Here is a 16803-nt window from a genome sequence, read left to right as displayed (position 1 = left end):
TGTTACAGGAGCCAGAAGCCAGCCTCCAGGAACCTTGGGTCTGTTCAAGGTTTGGGCAAACACACAGGAATAAAGTCTTGACCAAAAGATTCTCAGGAGATTGCTACAAAATTAGGCCATCAGGATGTGGACAGAGAGGAAAATTTGCCCAAAGATTATGTAAGAACATGATATGTTCTTCAAAATCTCCTATAGTCATGAGACCCCGCAGTGAAGGGAAAACAACTTTCCTTTCTGATGCTTGTTGTCCAGGGGCCTTGGCTCTCTGATGGTTCTATGATTTACACCACGCCCACTAAAATCATGACTCCATACTTAGGTGAGCTGTGCTATGCATGGAAATAATGTAGGAAGAAGGTTTTCCTGTAGCGGGCAGAGTAAGTTGCCCCCATATGTAACCGTGGCCAACAGGGGGCAGTAACTTTCAACCACCTGAAAGTAGCAGGGAAACCCCTAAGCAAAGGTGGGAACATTCAAGAGAGTCTGCTCCAGTAGAGGGTGGAGAAGGAATGGATTAAAACGTTTTCTGGCAGAATGTATTCGATGCAACACAATCGAACCATCGTTCTATTATTAATATTCGTTCTCTTTAGCCGTATCATCGTAATACTCCTCAGTCGCAGGCATCACTGGCAATGGAAAAGGGTGCCGGGTAGAATGCCTCGTCTCACTCACACCCCTGACGTTGCAGTTACTCGTCTGTGTACACACATAGGCACAAAGGCCGTCTTCTGGCAGACGACTCAGCCCCACAGCTGCCCAGTCCCCTGGTTAACTCAGCCCAGGGGGGGCTCTCCAAAGGTGTCCTAGCCAGGGTGCACGAGGGTGTATCGCAAGGAGGCAAAGTAAGGGCTCGGACACAACTGCTTGTCTTCCCACCTGCTCTGTGATTACGGACAAGGTCATCCAAACGCTCTGTGCCTTAGTTTCCTCATCTAGTAAAATGGGGATAATAATAACAACAGTACCTATCTCATAGGGGTGGATTAAATTACACAGTACTTAGGAATGTATTCCATAGGCATTAGCTTTTTGTTGTTGTTCGGTAGTTTCTTTTTTTTTATTTTCCTTTTTTCAATTATAATTGGCATATTAGCTATTAACAAAAGGCATCTCACTTCATCTAGCAGATTAGGAAATTCTCCCCTTAGGAAGGGATATTTAAAATGAGAGCCAGAGGCTATATGGAAATGAGCAGGTTGAAGTTGTGGCCTGTTTAAGGAAATAGAAAAAGGTCAGTGAGGCTGGAGAATTGTAAGTGTGGGGCCAGGTAGGGAGGTGGCTGAACAGTGTGAGGGTCAGATCATGCAGAATATTATGGCCTCATAAGGAATGCGGATATGATCCTAGGACAACGGGAAGCTGCTGAACGCAGTTAAACAGAATAGTGACCTGGTAACTCTGGAGCTTCAGAAACATGACACTGGAAGCAGAATGGAAATATGAAGAATGGGTTGAAAAGGGGCAATGCAAGGACAGGCCAAGAGGGCCACGCATTGCTAACTGTGGGGGATGGGAATATGGAGGTCCATTACATTGGTCTCTTTACATTTGTGTACCTTTCAAATTTTTCATACTAAAAAGTGTTTTTTTTTTAAGTGTATAGTGAGACCAATCAGCAGGGGACCCCAGACAAGAGATGATGGCGACTTGAAGTCCTGTGGTGGCAGGGCAGGGAGATAGGGGACGGATGTGAGAGATGTTTTGGAGGTCCAACCAGGAGTGTTTAACGATGGATCTGATGCTGGGATTTAGGGAGCACCCTGACTCTTTTTTCCTCCTTGCCAATCCAAGTGGATCCAGGCAGATAAGGCAACATATGAAGGGGACCTACTTTGGGGAAGAGACGATGACTTTGACATCAAATAACCTCATTTTGTGATGTTGGCACCAACTTCAGGTAGAAGATTCAGAACACAGTTGGATAAATGAGTCTTACACTCCTGAGAGAAATCTAGTTGTATATAAAAATTTGAAGCTCAGAAGTGTCAACTGATCAAATAGAAGGTCTAGGAGAAACCCTTCTGAGAATAATGATCCAATCAAGGCTCCTGAGCAGACAGCGTATTTAAGGCTAACCTTAGACAGAAAGCAGGGATATATTTCCATGGTGACAGAAAGGAAAAGTATTCAGCACTATAGGTAAATCTGGAGGTGAGGTGGCAGAAGGTTGAGGGAGTTTTCATCCGATGGCTGCTAGCTTCTCGGTGCATTGGAAGAATGAGAATGAGAACTGTGGCAATACAAAGATTTCTGGGCAGCACAGAATTCAGTTGAGGTTGGAAGTCATGATTTTTCCATGCCACCACTGCCAAAGTTTATCATTGTTCTTCTCTCTGCTTCACGCTCATTCTACAGTCTGTATCTGTAACACAGCCCATGAATTGATAGACACTCAGTTCCCTTAAACTCTAACAAGGTAGAGTGTGACTCTTTGCCTTATTTTTCTTGATAGGTCTGTGAATACTCAACCAGAAGAATTAAAGCTGTCAGACTGGTTTATGCCCAAGTAAGAACTCCAATTCTGACATGTGAGATTTCTCCATAGATTGCTTGATAGAAGTTACCAGATGGCAACAATACCACGACTAGCATTCCAAAAGTTGGAGAGCAGATGGAACTTTGATTGCATTTTTAAAAATAAGCAGTGGCCAAGACCCACTGGGAATGGACATTAGGACCCACGTCCTCCAAGAATGAGTGTGTAGATAACAGAAACTCAAAGGTCCTGGAACAATGGCAGGTCAAAAGTGTAAGGGTAACCACTATTTGAGCCATTTGGTGAGTCTCCTCATTTTACCAAGGAGAGAACCAAAGCCCAAAGCAGAGAGATAGGCTATCTGTACACTACATGTTCTAATACAATGGTTTTCCTCTGGCTTCTCTACTTCCACCTTCTCCTTCTACCCATCTGTCTTTCACTATAGTATTTCAGGACTTCTCCTAATTAAAATTTGAAAGGAGACATCCATTTAAGATCATTATTGGATAACGGCCCATGACATCCTCCCATAATGCAACATTTGTCAGGTCTAATTAGGACACAGGAAGCACACCAATGATTTAAACAGATAATCTAACATAAAGAATTGTTACCTAGTATAAAGTTGTTAACTAGGTAACTTGAAAGACTGAAAAGAGAACACAAAGCTGATATGGAGGGAACAACTACAGGAAGTAACTATTCCTCCCAGGGCTGAAGAAACAAAAGGAAGAGGCTGGAATTATTAAACCTTAGAAAGTTAAAGATGCTCCAGGAGCTTAAACTCCGAAGTCTCTCACCTGGGGCTGGTGTCTCTGAGGGAGGCCTCTTGGGGCAGGGAACCAGATCTCTGAGGAGCACAGTGAGACTGGTTTTGCAAGTTTTGGAAAAACTGAAAGCTAGATTGCACTGCTGCTCTGGAAGGGCATTGCTATTGCTGTGGTGAACACGCTGGAATGCGACTTGCAGGAACAGGATGCAGACAGGAAGCCCACAGGAAACAGGAAAGAGCAAGTTCCTTCTTCCCCCAGCCCTGTCGTTTTCCTCCAATGCCCTCTAGTGGCGGAGCTTAACATGGTGCCTGCTGGCAAAGTAGGAATGTGCTTTGCAGAATCCCAGGACAGCATAATAAAGAAGAGTCTAGTGCAGTGGTTTGGGTTATGCAAGATAGTAGCTTAATAACGGGCACAGGTTCTCACTAAGACAAGTAAGGCATAGCCTCATAATTCAAGGTGATGAGTTCATCAGAACAATTGAACAAGGGAGAGAAACATATAATAATTTAAATAGATTCTAAATAGGCTAGTGACAAAATTCAATTCCCAGTGCATTTTTTTTTTCATAAGCAACAGAAATTTATTTTCTCCCATTCAGAAGGCTTGGAAGTCCAACATCAAGGTGTCTGGCCAGTTTGGTTTCTCCGAGGCCTCTCTCCTTGGCTTGAGGGTGGCTGTCCTTTGGCTGTGTCCTCATGTGTCCTTTCTCTGTGCTCGTGCATCCCTTGGGGTCTTCCTCTTTTTATAAGGACAGAATCCTGTTGGATTATGGCCCCACTGTTAGGACCTCATTTAACCTTATAAAGGTTAATAGCCACATGGGGGATTAGGGCTTCAGTGTAGGAATTCGGGGGTCGGGGGAAGCGGCAGGCACAATTGAGTTTATAAGAGGTTCTGAGATAATTAATAGAATCTTTTTCTTCCAATTGCACTTCAATTTCCATTTTCTTTTTTATTTCCTTGTTGACCATTAAGGTTGAACACATTTTATATGAATGTTGCCACCTTGGATATTCAATTTTATAAAATGCCAGTTCATATCTCTTCTCTCCCCCCACTCCACACAAAGGATTGTCTTTTTTTTCCTTAGAGATTTGAAGAGGCTTCCTTTATATCCCAGATACAATCTCATTGTCAGTTATATACTGCAGAGTATTTTCCCTCTGTAGCTTACTATTTTTTTATTGAGGTAAAATTCACATAATGTAAAATTCACCATTTTAATACGTACAATTCAGTGGCTTTTAGTACCTTCACAATATTGTGCAACTATCACCACTACCCAATTCCAGACTCTCCTCATCACACCAAAAAGAAACCCTGTACGCATTAAGTAGTAACCCCTCATTCCCCTCTCCCCAGTCCTTAACACGGTTCCACTTCCTGACTTTCTGGATTTGTCTATTCTGGACATTTCATGTGAATGGAGTATAATATGTGGAGTATTATATCGGAGTATAAATTATAATGGAGTATAAATGTCTGGCTTCTTTCACTTAGCATATTTTCAAGATTCATCTGTGTTGAATATATTAGTATTTCACTCCTTTTTGTAGCTGAATAATGTTCCACTATATGGACATAACAATTATCCACGCAACAGTGAATAAACAGGGTTGTTTCAACTTGTGAATAATGGTGCTATGAACATTCATGTACAAATTTTAATTTGAATTCGTCTTTGTAATTCTCTTTGGGTGTCTATCTATATAAGTGGAATTATTAGGTCACATGGTAATTTCATGCTGAATTTTTTGAGGAACCACCAAACTGTTTTCCACAGCAGCTGCACAATTTTACATTCCCTCCAATAATATCTGAGGGTTCAAATTTCTTCACATCCTTCCTAACACTTGTTATTTTTTTTGGAGGGGGAGGGGTTGGTTTTGTTTGTATTAGAGCCATGCTAGTGTATGTAAAATGGTATATCTCATTACAGTTTTGATTTGCATTTCTCTAATGACCAATGATGTTTAGCATATCTTTTCATGTGCTTATTGGCCATTTGTATGTAGACAGAAATGTCTATTTAAATCTTTGCTTATTTTTAAATTGGGCTGTCTGTGTTTTTATTGTTGTGTTATAAGAGTTCCTTATATATTCTGATAGTAGGTTCTTTTAAGATAAATTATTTGCAAATATTTTTCTCCCATTCTTGAAAAAGAAGAAAGGTGGGTTGTTTAATCATTTCCTTGGTAGTGTCCTTTGAAGCACAAAATTTTGTTTTTTGATAAAGTCCAATTTATCTATTTTTTTTTTCTTTTGACGCCTGTGGTTCTGGTGTCATATCTAACAAACCACTGCCAAATCCAAGATCATAATTTACTGCAGTTTTCTTCTAAGAGTTTTCTATATATTTTTTGCTCTTGCATTTAGGTGTTTGATCCATTTTGAGTTAATTTTTGTATATAATATACAGGTCCAACTTCACTGGGGTTTTTTTTGCATGTGGCTATCCAATTGTCAGAGCACAATTTGTTGAAAATATTCTTTCCTCATGGAATGACCTTGAAACCTTTATTTAAAATTAATTGATCATAGTAGTATAGGTTTATTTACAGACTCAATTCTATTCCATTGATCTATACATTTCTCCTTATACCAATACCATACTATTTTGTTTACAGTATCTTTGTAGTAAATTTTGAAATCATGAAGTGTGAGTTTTCCAACTTTGTTCTTCTTTTTCAAGATTGTCTTGGTTATTTGGGGTCCCTTGCAATTCCTTATGAATTTTAGGCTCAACTTGTCCATTTCTAAAAAGAAAAAGTGCAGTTGGAAAATTGATAACGTATTAGTTTTCTAGAGCTGTGTTATAACAAATTATCACAAACTGGGTGGTTTAAAACAATAGAAATTTATTTTGTCACAGTTGTAGAGTTCAGAAATTCACAATCAAGGTGACATCAGGGCTATGCTCCCTCTGAAAGTTCCAGGGAAGACTTCTTCATGCCTCTTCCACTTTCTGGCCCCAAGCATTCCTTTGCTTGTGGTAGCATAACTCCAATCTCTGCCTCTGCTTTTACATGGATTTCTTCTCTGTGTCTCTCCTCTATGTGTCTTTTCATCTTCTTATAAGGACACCTGTCATTGGATATGGGGCCAATCTATTTCATAATAACTTAATCATAAGTAATTACATCTGCAAAAATGCTATTTCCAGATAAGGTGACATTCTGAAGTTCCAAGTTGATTTGAATTTTGGGGGAACACTAGTCAACTCACTTATAGGTAGGGATTACATTGAATCTGGAGATAACTTTGGAGTGATTGCCATCTTAACAATATTAAGCCTTCTAATTCATAGACATGGAATGTTCTTCCATTTACTTAGGCCTTCTTTGATTTCTTTCAACAATGTTTTGTAGTTTTCATTGTACAAGTCTTATATTTCCTTGGTTACATTTATTTCTAAATATTTTATTCTTTTTGATTCTATTCTAAATGAAATTTTTTTATTAATTTTATTTTGGATTGTTCACTTCTAATGTACAGAAACACAGATGATTTTTGCAAGTTGATCTTGTATCCTGAAATACTTACGAGTTCTTATAGATTTTTTTGTAGATTTCTTAGAATTTTCTCTGCTAGTAGAGATATATTCACTTCTTTCTTTCCAGTTTGGCTGCCTTTTATTTCATTTTCTTGCCTAATTTCTCTGCTAAATTTCCAGTACAGTGTTAAATGGAAGTGGATAAAACAGACATCCTTGTCTGTTTTTTGATTTTTAGAGGAAAAGATTTCAGTCTCTCAACAATAGATATGATAGCAGGTGTGGGTTTTTTTTATAGGTGTCTTTTATCACGTTGAGGAAGTTCCCTTCTATTCCTAGTTTTTTTGGGGGTATTTTTATCATGAAAAATTGTGAGATTTTATCAAATGGCTTTTCTGCATCAATTAAGGTGATCATGTGTTGGGTTTTTTCCTTTCATTTTCTTAATATGGTGTTTCACATTGATTGATATTTATACATTGAACTAGCCTTGCATTCCTGGAATAAATCCCACTTGGTCATGGTGGGATTTTAATATGCAGCTGGATTCAGTTTGCTAATATTTTGTTAAGGATTTTTGTTAAGGATCTACATTCATAATGGACATTGCTCTATAGTTTTCTTTTCTTGAGATGTCTTTGTCTGGCTTTGGTATCACAGTAATACTGACCTCATAGAATATGTAAGAAAGTGTTCCCTCCTCTTCTATTTCTTTGGAAGACTTAGAGAATGATTGCTGCTAATTCTTTAAATGATTGGTAGAATTTACCAGTGAAACCATCTGGTCCCGGGCTTTTCTTTGTTGGGAGATTTTTGATTACTAATTCAATCTCTTTATTTATTATAGGTCTACTAAGATTTTCTATTCTTGAACTAGCTGCGGTAGTTTGTATTTCTTGGAATTTGTCTATTTCATCTAGTTTATCTAATGTTGGTGTATAATATGTTGGTTGTTTATTGTATTCTGTTATAAGCCTTTTTATATCTGTGAGGTCTATAGTAAAGCCCCTGCTTCCATTCCTGATGTAAATAATTTGAGTCATCTTTATTTTTTTTCTTAGTCTTTGTCAATTTTGATTTTTTTTTTCAAAGAACCATCTTGTGATTTCACTGATTCTATCATTTTCCTTTCTCTATGTCAGTTGCTTCTTTATTATTTTTCTGTTCTGCTTGCTTTAGGTTTGGTTTGCTTCTTTTGTTTTAGTTCCTTATCGTGGAAAGTTAGGTTATTGATATGACATATTTATTCTTTTTAATATAGAGGTTTACACTATACATTTCCTTCTGAGTACTGCTCTTTACTGCATCCCATAAGTTTTGGTGTGCTGTATTTTTATTTTTATTCATCTCAATGCATTTTCTAATGTCCTTTGTGATTATTTTCTTTGACACATTGGTTGTTTGAGAGTGTGTTGTTTAATTTCCATATATTTGGGAACTTTTCAGATTTACTTCTGTTATTGATTTCTAATTCCATTCCATTGTCAATGGAAAGATAGTTTGTATGTTTCCAACCATTTTAAGTTTACTGATATTTGTTTTATGGTCTAACATATGGTCCTGAAGAATGTTCCATGTGTATTTGAGAAGAATATGTATTCTGTTGCTGGTCAAAGTGTTCTATGTATGTCTGCTTCTTTCTTTGGCCTGCTCAAATCTGCTGTTGAAACCTATAGTGAGTTTCTTTCATTTCAACTGTTATACTTCTCAACTCCAGACATTCTATTTGGTTCCTTTTTATAACTTCTATCTCTTTATTGGTATTCTCTATTTTTTGCAATAGGGTTCTCCTGGTTTCCTTTTCTTCGTTATTCAGAGTTTCCTTGGGCTCTTTCAGCATATTCAAAACAATTGATTTAGTCTTTGTCTAGTAAGCCCAACGTCGGGGCTTCACCCAGGACAGTTTTTGTGTATTTTTTTCCTGTGAATGGGCCATACATTCTTGTTTCTTTGTATGCCTCAAAATTTTTGGTTGAAAACTAGACATTTTTAATATTATGATGTGCTCACTCTGGAAATCAGATTATTTTGCTCCTCAGTTTGTTCTTGCTTACTGTGGGTTGTAGGTGTTTGTTTAGTGACTTTCCTAAACAGTTTTTTAAAGACTGTATTCTTTGTCCTGTTCGGTCTCAGAGCTTACTGTTCCTTTAGCTTGTGGTCAGATAATGGTTTTACAGAGATTTCCTTAAGTGTTTAGAGCTGGTAGGGGGTGGGGTGTTGGAGGAAAGAAGAGAAAAGGGAAGTGAAGGAGAAGGAGGAGGAGGAGGAACGGAGAGGAGAAAAGAAAGTAAAAGAAAACTATGAAAAGAAGGAAAAAACCTCTTACAGTCTTTGAAGATTGGCTCCATATTTGGACCCTCCTTCAGTATAGCGCAGCTATTTATAACTCTGCCTTAGTCTTCATTTCCTGCTGGCATTGAGCCTAAACTAAATATCAGCAAGAGATGAAAGCACTGGGTCTTCACAGATCTTTTCTGAGCGTGCATCATGCCCTGAACACATGTATGGATTTCTCAATTCCTTGTTATACGCAGGATCTTGTCAAAGCCCTTACTTTTAAAAGAACTCTCTTTCAAACTTTTCCTCCCAGCTTTCAACATATCTAGTTTTCATTCCAACCTGTAATCTTTTGCCCCAGGTGGTAGGGGATCGTTTCTTTTTTAAAGGAACACCCTTCACTTAGCCACATTTCCATTCTGAGAGAGTTCTGAGTGAAGTGAAACGAAAGAAAGCACCATGAGTCAGTCCTTCAGAAAACTCTCAGATAGATATGTCAACACAGACAAACACAATTCCTTGGGAATTATAATAGATCCGCTCTTCTCCCTCCAGAATCAGATACCCACACTGAGAACATAATTTACTGTTTTCGATACCACTGCCACACCGGGAGAGGGAGCTGGTGCAAGGAAGGCTAAGTTAAAGTACCACAAAGCTTTCCTACTCCTACCATGTAGAGTCATCTTTTTCTTGATTTAACTTTTGCTTGGTTGCTCTAAATTTTTGGCTATCTTCCAGAGTTCTGACAGAGTTGATTCTAACAGTACTCAGTAATATTAGCACTGGCAGCATTTGAAATGATGAAAACTGGAAAGTTCAGTATTCAAAATATGGTCTCTAAAAATAGTCAATGTCAAAAAGCCTAATACCAGGAGATTTTGTCCAAACATAAGAGAAACTGTTAATTCAGATTTTGGGCAACATTTCAACTATGTGTCCTCCAAGATCTTGGAATCTCAGTATAACTAATCTGTAACTGTACTTTTGTAATGATCTGGCATTTCTGATAAGCTGACTCTTCAGTTTATCATAAGCATCAAGGCTTAGGGTTAGGAGTAAGGAAATGCTGCAATCAGACATGAGCTTTATACAAAAGTAATATTTACCGCAGTTTTATTAAAAGGTATTTTGTTCATAATTCTTATGTCTTTATTACAGTGCATCCATGAATGCAACTACCAACTGGTTAGCTCCAGTTGTGTGGCATGGCACTTATAAAGAAGAAGTATTGGAAAATTATTATGCAAATCATAAAATTACCGTGGGGTTGACTGTGTTTGCTGTAGGAAGGTAGGTAAAGCCAAATGTCCTTTACATTCAGGCTTTTTATTGTAGAACATGAGAGATTATCAATAATGTCACCTCAAGAATCTAGAAAAAGTAGAGTAAAATAAAGCCAAAGCAAGCAGAAGTAAGGAATTAATAAAGATAAGAACAGAAATCCATGAAATTGGAGTCAGCCCAGTGGCTCAGGCAGTTGGAGCTCCGTGCTCCTAACTCCGAAGGCTGCCAGTTCGATTCCCACATGGGCCAGTGGGCTCTCAACACAAGATTGCGGGTTCAACTCCTCGAGTCCCACAAGGGATGGTGGGCTCTGCACCCTGCAACTAAGATTGAACACAGCACCTTGAGCTGAGATGGCTCAGTTGGTTGGATTGCGGGCTCTCAACCACAAGGTTGCCGGTTCAACTCCCGCAAGGGATGGTGGGCTGCACCCCCTGCAACTAGCAACGGCAACTGGACCTGGAGCTGAGCTGCGCCCTCCACAACTAAGATAGAAAGGACAACAACTTGACTTGGAAAAAAGTCCTGGAAGTACACACTGTTCCCCAATAAAGTCTTGTTCTCCTTCCCCAATAAAATCTTTAAAAAAAAAAAAAAAAGAAATCCATGAAATTGAAAACAGAAAAGCAATAGAGAAAAATCAATGAAACAAAAAGTTGTTCTTTGAAAAAAATAAAATTCATAATCATCCTGGAAGTCTGGCAAAGAAGATAAATGACACAAATCACAAATACTGGGGGAGAAAACAGAGTACATTACCTCAGACTTCCAGATATCACAAGGATAACCATAGAATACTACAAAACACTCTACACACATATATTTGACAATTTAGATGAAATAGATCTTGAAAAGCACAAACTACCATAACTCACCCTTCATGGAATAGATCATTTGAATAACCCTATAGCTACTGAGGAAATTGAATTCATAATTTCATAAACTCCCAAAGTCTCCAGGCCAAGATGGTTTTATTGGAGGATTCTACCAAATATTTAAAGAAGAATTAACATTAATTCTATACAATCTCTTACAAAACAATAGAAGAGGAGGGAACACTTCCCAATTCATTTCACAAAGGAAGTGCTGCCCTGATAGCAAAAATCATACCAAAAAGGTACAAGAAAGTATTAAGTAAAATTGAACAATGTACCTATTAGTCATTAAAATTATAAAGTTTATCAACTTAATAGTAACTTGTTATTAAATATTGATAGTAATTTATTCTTTAGAAAGACAGAAAGAGGAAGGAAGGGAAGAAGGGAAGGAAGAAATATGTACTGGCAATGACATTGTAGATCTATAGGGAAAGACTTCCATAAATGATGCTGCAGAAAGTCGATGCCAACATGGGAATAATTAACACTGTACCTCTATAGCATACCCTATACAAGCATCTACAAACATCAAGTCACAGGTAGCTTAAAGACCAAAGTTAAAGGAAAAACTACAGTGCCGCGTCCAGCACAGACAGGAGGGCTAGGCCTGAGGGGGAAGGGTGGGAGATTAAGAAAAACACAGAGATAGGAAAATTGGGATCAGGAGGTCCACTGTCCACGGATGGCAGAGCAGTGGTGCAGTTTTGATTTCTCACACGGTTTTTATACAGTCTTAGAACAATAGTCTATACAAGCTAGCATTAGTAGAACAAGCAAGTATTAGAAGAACATACTGTTCTGTGAATATGCAAGTTTGTATGTCTGTGGCTGTAATTGTGTTATCTTGTTCTTTCTGGGGGAAGATGTTGAGGCAAGGAACTCCCTTGAATGACCCTGCAGGCTGTAAGGTCCTTGTCAGCGTATATCCTGCTCTCCACATCTCCCCCTTCTCTTTTTGGTTTAAGCCATGGACTATGAGTCTCGTATATCATATCAGAAAATAGTCTTAAACCAATCACCCTTGTCTGTCGAAAGTGTAATGAATGTAATAGTAATCGTTGTATGCACCTCTCCAGGGCATAAAACCTTTATGCTGAAACTTACTGATAGATGGAGAACTGATGTGGGAAGGAATATAGCCACAGAGGCAGAAGCTCTCCTAGCCGGGGGGAAGGTGGGGATCTATGTCCACCTTTATCAACCCCGTGAGAATTTAGATGACCCCATGCGACTGTGCCTGTCTTAGGTTGTTCCTTCCTTGAGGAACGTCACCCGTCATTGACTAACCAGCCATCTTTTGGGGGTCGAGTTCTCCAGATGGCCCCTATGTGGCTGTGCCTGTCTTAGGTTGTTCCTTCCTTGAGGAATCTTACCCGTCATTGACTAACCAGCCATCTTTTTGGGGGTCAAGTTCTCCAGATGGCCCCTATGTGGCTGTGTCTGTCTTAGGTTGTTCCTTCCTTGAGGAATCTTACCCGTCATTGACTAACCAGCCACCTTTTGGAGCCAAACAGGGAGATATAAGGTGTAAGCACAAAGGTGAAGTAAAGTCCCCGAAAAGATCAGTCTCATAGACTCTTATTTTTATTAGGAGGGCTAGGCACGAGACTCTCTGTAAAGAGTATTTGGAAGGTTTTATGCCCTGTATTTGTGTTATCTTGTTCTTTCTGGGGGAAGATGCTGAGGCAAGGCCATCCTGGATGACCTTGCAGGCTGCAAGGACCTTATCAGCCTGCATCCTGCTCTCCACGCTACAGTTTATCTTCATGAACTCAGAATAGAAAAGGATTTCTTAATCAAGACACAGAAAATACTGATCATAAAAGAGAAGGCTAATAAGTGTGACTGTATTACAACTAACTGTACCTAAGAGATCATCCAAAAAAACTAAATTGAGGGCCATTCTACAAAATATCTGATCAGGAGTCTTCAAAATGGTCAGGGTCATGAACGACAAGGAGAGAAACTGACATGGATTAGAGAAGATTAAGGAGAAGTAATGACTAAGTGCAATGTGTGTCCTGGATTGGATCCTGGAAACTAAAAAGGGCCATTAGGAGAAAAATTGGTAAAATAAAAAAATGTGGTTTAGTTAATAGTATTTTATCACTGATCATTTCTTAGTTTTGACAAATGTACCATGGTTATATAAAATAGTAAAACTAGGGGAAAGTGAACAAAGTGTATATGGGTATATTTGTAACTTTTCTGTCAATCTAATAACATTCCAAAATAGAAAGTTTTTTGAAAATTGAAAACAATTAAGTTTTCCATTGTAGTGTAAGTGCTCATCATAAGCTTTTTTGATTGTAAATGCCTGACATTAAGATTTTGGTTGCCCAGGCATCCATTTCAGACATCCACTTCAAATAAACACATTGCCAGCTCAGTGATTACTAGCTAAACAACTAGATAAAGAGCCAGCCTCCCCACCCATGAAATTGTTCTTTTAGAAAGTCCTGGGTCATCTCGGTAACCCACTGCTTGAGTGACCCCACTTTTTTCCTTCCCGCACTTTAATTCCCGATCTTATGCTTTAAATGTGTCGATAAAGAGTAAATTTGAGAAACCCTAGGCACACCACACTTGATTCCAATAAAAGCAGAACCCCAGGTCTGAGCGCGCGCGCTCTCTCTCTCTCTCTCTCTCTCTCTCTCTCTCTTCCCCCTTCACTCCCCCTGCTCCGTGTGGTCCTGGGCATACCATGTACCTTCCAGGACTTGTGAGCCTTGTTTTTTCAAAGTTCTCTGATGGCACTTCTGAGGTACATCTTACAATCAAAAGAAGAACCACAAGTGCTGAGCCAGTCATACTATAGGCTGTGGTGAGGGAAATGTCTGTGGGGGTCTCACCACAAGCAGCAGGGGCCCAGGTGAGTGGCTCAGGCATTCCTAGCCCATAGCATCACTATCAGTGCTTTGAGACAGATGCAAAACAGCCCTATATCGCACCACACTCAAAAATTAATTCAAATGGATAATAGACTTAACTGTGAAAGATAAAACAAAGCTACTAAAAGAAAATGTAGGAGATTTTCCCTACCTTCAGGAGGCAAAGATTTTGGAAACATGACACAAAAGCACTAACCATAAAAGAAATGTGGATAAATTGGACTTCTTTGGATTTGAGTTGTTAACTTCCAGGATTTCATTCTTTTTATGGCTGAGTAATAGTCCATTGTCTATGTGTATATGCCACATCTTTATCTATTCATCTGTTGATGGATAGTCAGGTTGTTTCCATATTTTGGTTATTGTAAATAATGCTGCAGTGAACGTGGGGTGCATATATCTCTTCAGATTAGTGTTTTTGTTTTCTTTGAATAACCAGAACTTATTTTTAATGATTATGTAAGCATTATTTGAAATTGAACCACTTATGATTACCTTTCCTTTTTTAAATTCACCTGAGGCCATTTATTACTCTGACAATTTTTACTGGCTTGAGAGACTAGAAATAAGGACATTTGTTCTCCAATCAAGTAATCCTAGCACCGTAGTAAAAGCCACAAATCAAAATAAGAATGACAGTGGAGAGAGCGGGGTATTAACCATCTCACTTCTGACCGTTTTTGCTTAACTGACTACTCATAAAACAAGCCGCAGACATCAATGACTGCTCTTGTAATGACCCAAGACCTTTCTCGTCTACAACCTCCCAAACAAGTTCCCATTGCTCTGAAAACCCTGAAAACTCTGGCTTTCACTTTGCACTGGGCTCCGGGTAGTCTCCTGATCTCACCAAGTTTCACTCACTCTTGAGAGCAAGTCCTCTCCTCTCTTCTGATCCACAGAATCTCATCAGGGAGAAGAAAGGCAGATAATTCCACTTTCTTTTATATTGCTTAAATTCAACTCAAGAAGCATATCTAATATTCAGCATTTTTGGATAAACTACAGTGTAATTTTTTTAAGTGTATTTTCAAAAAAACTTTTTTATTATTATTGGGGAATATTGGGGAACAGTGTGTTTCTCCAGGACTCATTAGCTCCAAGTCATTGTCCTTCAATCCAGTTGTAGAGAGCACAGCTCAGCTCCAAGTCCAGTCACTGTTTTCAATCTTAGTTGTAGGGGGCGCAGCCCACCATCCCATCCTGGAATTGAACCCGCAACCTTGTTGTTGAGAGCCCACGCTCTAACCAACTGAGCCATCTGGCCGCTCCTAAACCACGGTGTAACTTAAACAGTATGTATTCCACTGAAATGTAAGAAAATGAACTTAATCGTTTCTTTTTTGTTTCACAGATATATTGAATACTATTTGTACAACTTTATGTTATCTGCTGATAAACACTTTATGGTTGGCCAGAAGGTCATAATTTATGTCCTGATAGATGACTTCTCCAAGATGCCTTGGATAAGGCTGAGCCCCCTCCGTACAATCAAAGTTTTTCAAATTAAGCGAGAGAAGAGATGGCAAGATGTTAGTATGATGCGCATGAAGACCATTGGTGAACATGTTGTAGACCACATCCAATATGAAGTTGACTTCCTCTTCTGCATGGACATCGATCAGGTCTTCTTACACAAATATGGGCTAGAGACCCTGGGGGAGTCAGTAGCTCAGTTACATTCTTATTGGTATAAGGCCAATCTTACAGACATACCTTATGAGAGAAATCAATTATCAGAAGCATATATACCTGTTGGTAAGGGAGACTTTTATTACCATGCTGCTGTATTTGGTGGCACTCCCATTCAGGTTCTCACCATTGCCAGGGAGTGCTTACAAGGAATCCTGAACGATAAGAAAAATAACATTGAAGCCGTGTGGCATGATGAAAGTCACTTAAACAAGTATTTCTTTCTCCATAAACCTACTAAACTCTTATCTCCTGAATACTGCTGGGATTTCAAGAGAGGATATAACAGTGATATTAATACTGTCAAACTATATTGGGCTACTAAGTACTATAGAATTCTGAGAATGACCCAGAGCCCTTCCTTAACAGTTCTGGATTTATGAACACCATTTTGTCTTGTATCTTAGATAATTAGCACTTGACACATCTTAGCACTGAAAAAAAAATCACTAACGAAATGGCAAGCTCACCAACACACATCCACATACTTTTCCTCACATTCATTTTGAATCATATAACATGGGCTGTAGCAGTTGCAAAATGAATGTATTGACATCAGATGATGATATCCTGTGTGATGATATCCTCTGTGAATGTTGAGGATACATCATTTGTTGGAGCACACTGAACAAAAATAGAATCTGTCATGAGAAAATGAAACCTGAAATATTTTCATTGATCCAAGTATATATATATTTCTCATACTGCTTAAGGAAAGGGATCGTCTAGAAGTGTGGATAAGGAAAAGTGGCTGCAACTATACTAAAATACTCTCTATATAAAACTGAAGGCATTAATTCTGCCACCCGATGGTCAGACAGTTATTTAGGAAACTGAGTTATTCAAAAAGAACTACATGAATAAAACTGCAAAGTTGTAAAAATTAATGAAAGAAAATAAAAACAATACATAGAGAAAATTGGAACTCCCCCTTTTCTCTCCCTTTGAAAGATCTGTCCCTCAATATTCCTTTTATATGCATTTATGTACCCACCGCATGAATACATGTACACACACGTGCCTGTTG

The 16803-nt window shown here is 38.7% G+C and overlaps 1 protein-coding gene across 1 annotated transcript; it reads left to right on the top strand.

Moving 5' to 3' along the window:
* The first annotated feature begins 2189 nt into the window (after positions 1-2189).
* LOC117031561 (N-acetyllactosaminide alpha-1,3-galactosyltransferase-like) lies at positions 2190-16159 on the top strand. Its single transcript, XM_033122042.1, has 4 exons — positions 2190-2278; positions 2456-2509; positions 10190-10321; positions 15439-16159. The coding sequence occupies exons 1-4, from the start codon at positions 2190-2192 to the stop codon at positions 16157-16159; spliced, it is 996 nt and encodes a 331-aa protein (XP_032977933.1).
* The last annotated feature ends 644 nt before the right edge of the window (positions 16160-16803 follow it).

This window comes from Rhinolophus ferrumequinum, chromosome 12 (genome assembly GCF_004115265.2).
Source record: "Rhinolophus ferrumequinum isolate MPI-CBG mRhiFer1 chromosome 12, mRhiFer1_v1.p, whole genome shotgun sequence".
Lineage (NCBI taxonomy): Eukaryota > Metazoa > Chordata > Mammalia > Chiroptera > Rhinolophidae > Rhinolophus > Rhinolophus ferrumequinum.
The sequence above is the reverse complement of the archived record's forward strand: the minus strand, read 5'-3'. Positions and strand labels throughout refer to the sequence as shown.

Excerpts from the sequence above, each read along its gene's own strand:
- LOC117031561 (XM_033122042.1), top strand. The coding sequence starts at position 2,190 with ATGGCTGCTAGCTTCTCGGTGCATTGGAAGAATGAGAATGAGAACTGT. Across the intron at positions 2,279-2,455 it reads CAGCACAGAATTCAGTTGAG|GTCTGTGAATACTCAACCAG; the intron begins GTTGGAAGTCAT and ends TTTTCTTGATAG. Across the intron at positions 10,322-15,438 it reads ACTGTGTTTGCTGTAGGAAG|ATATATTGAATACTATTTGT; the intron begins GTAGGTAAAGCC and ends TTTGTTTCACAG.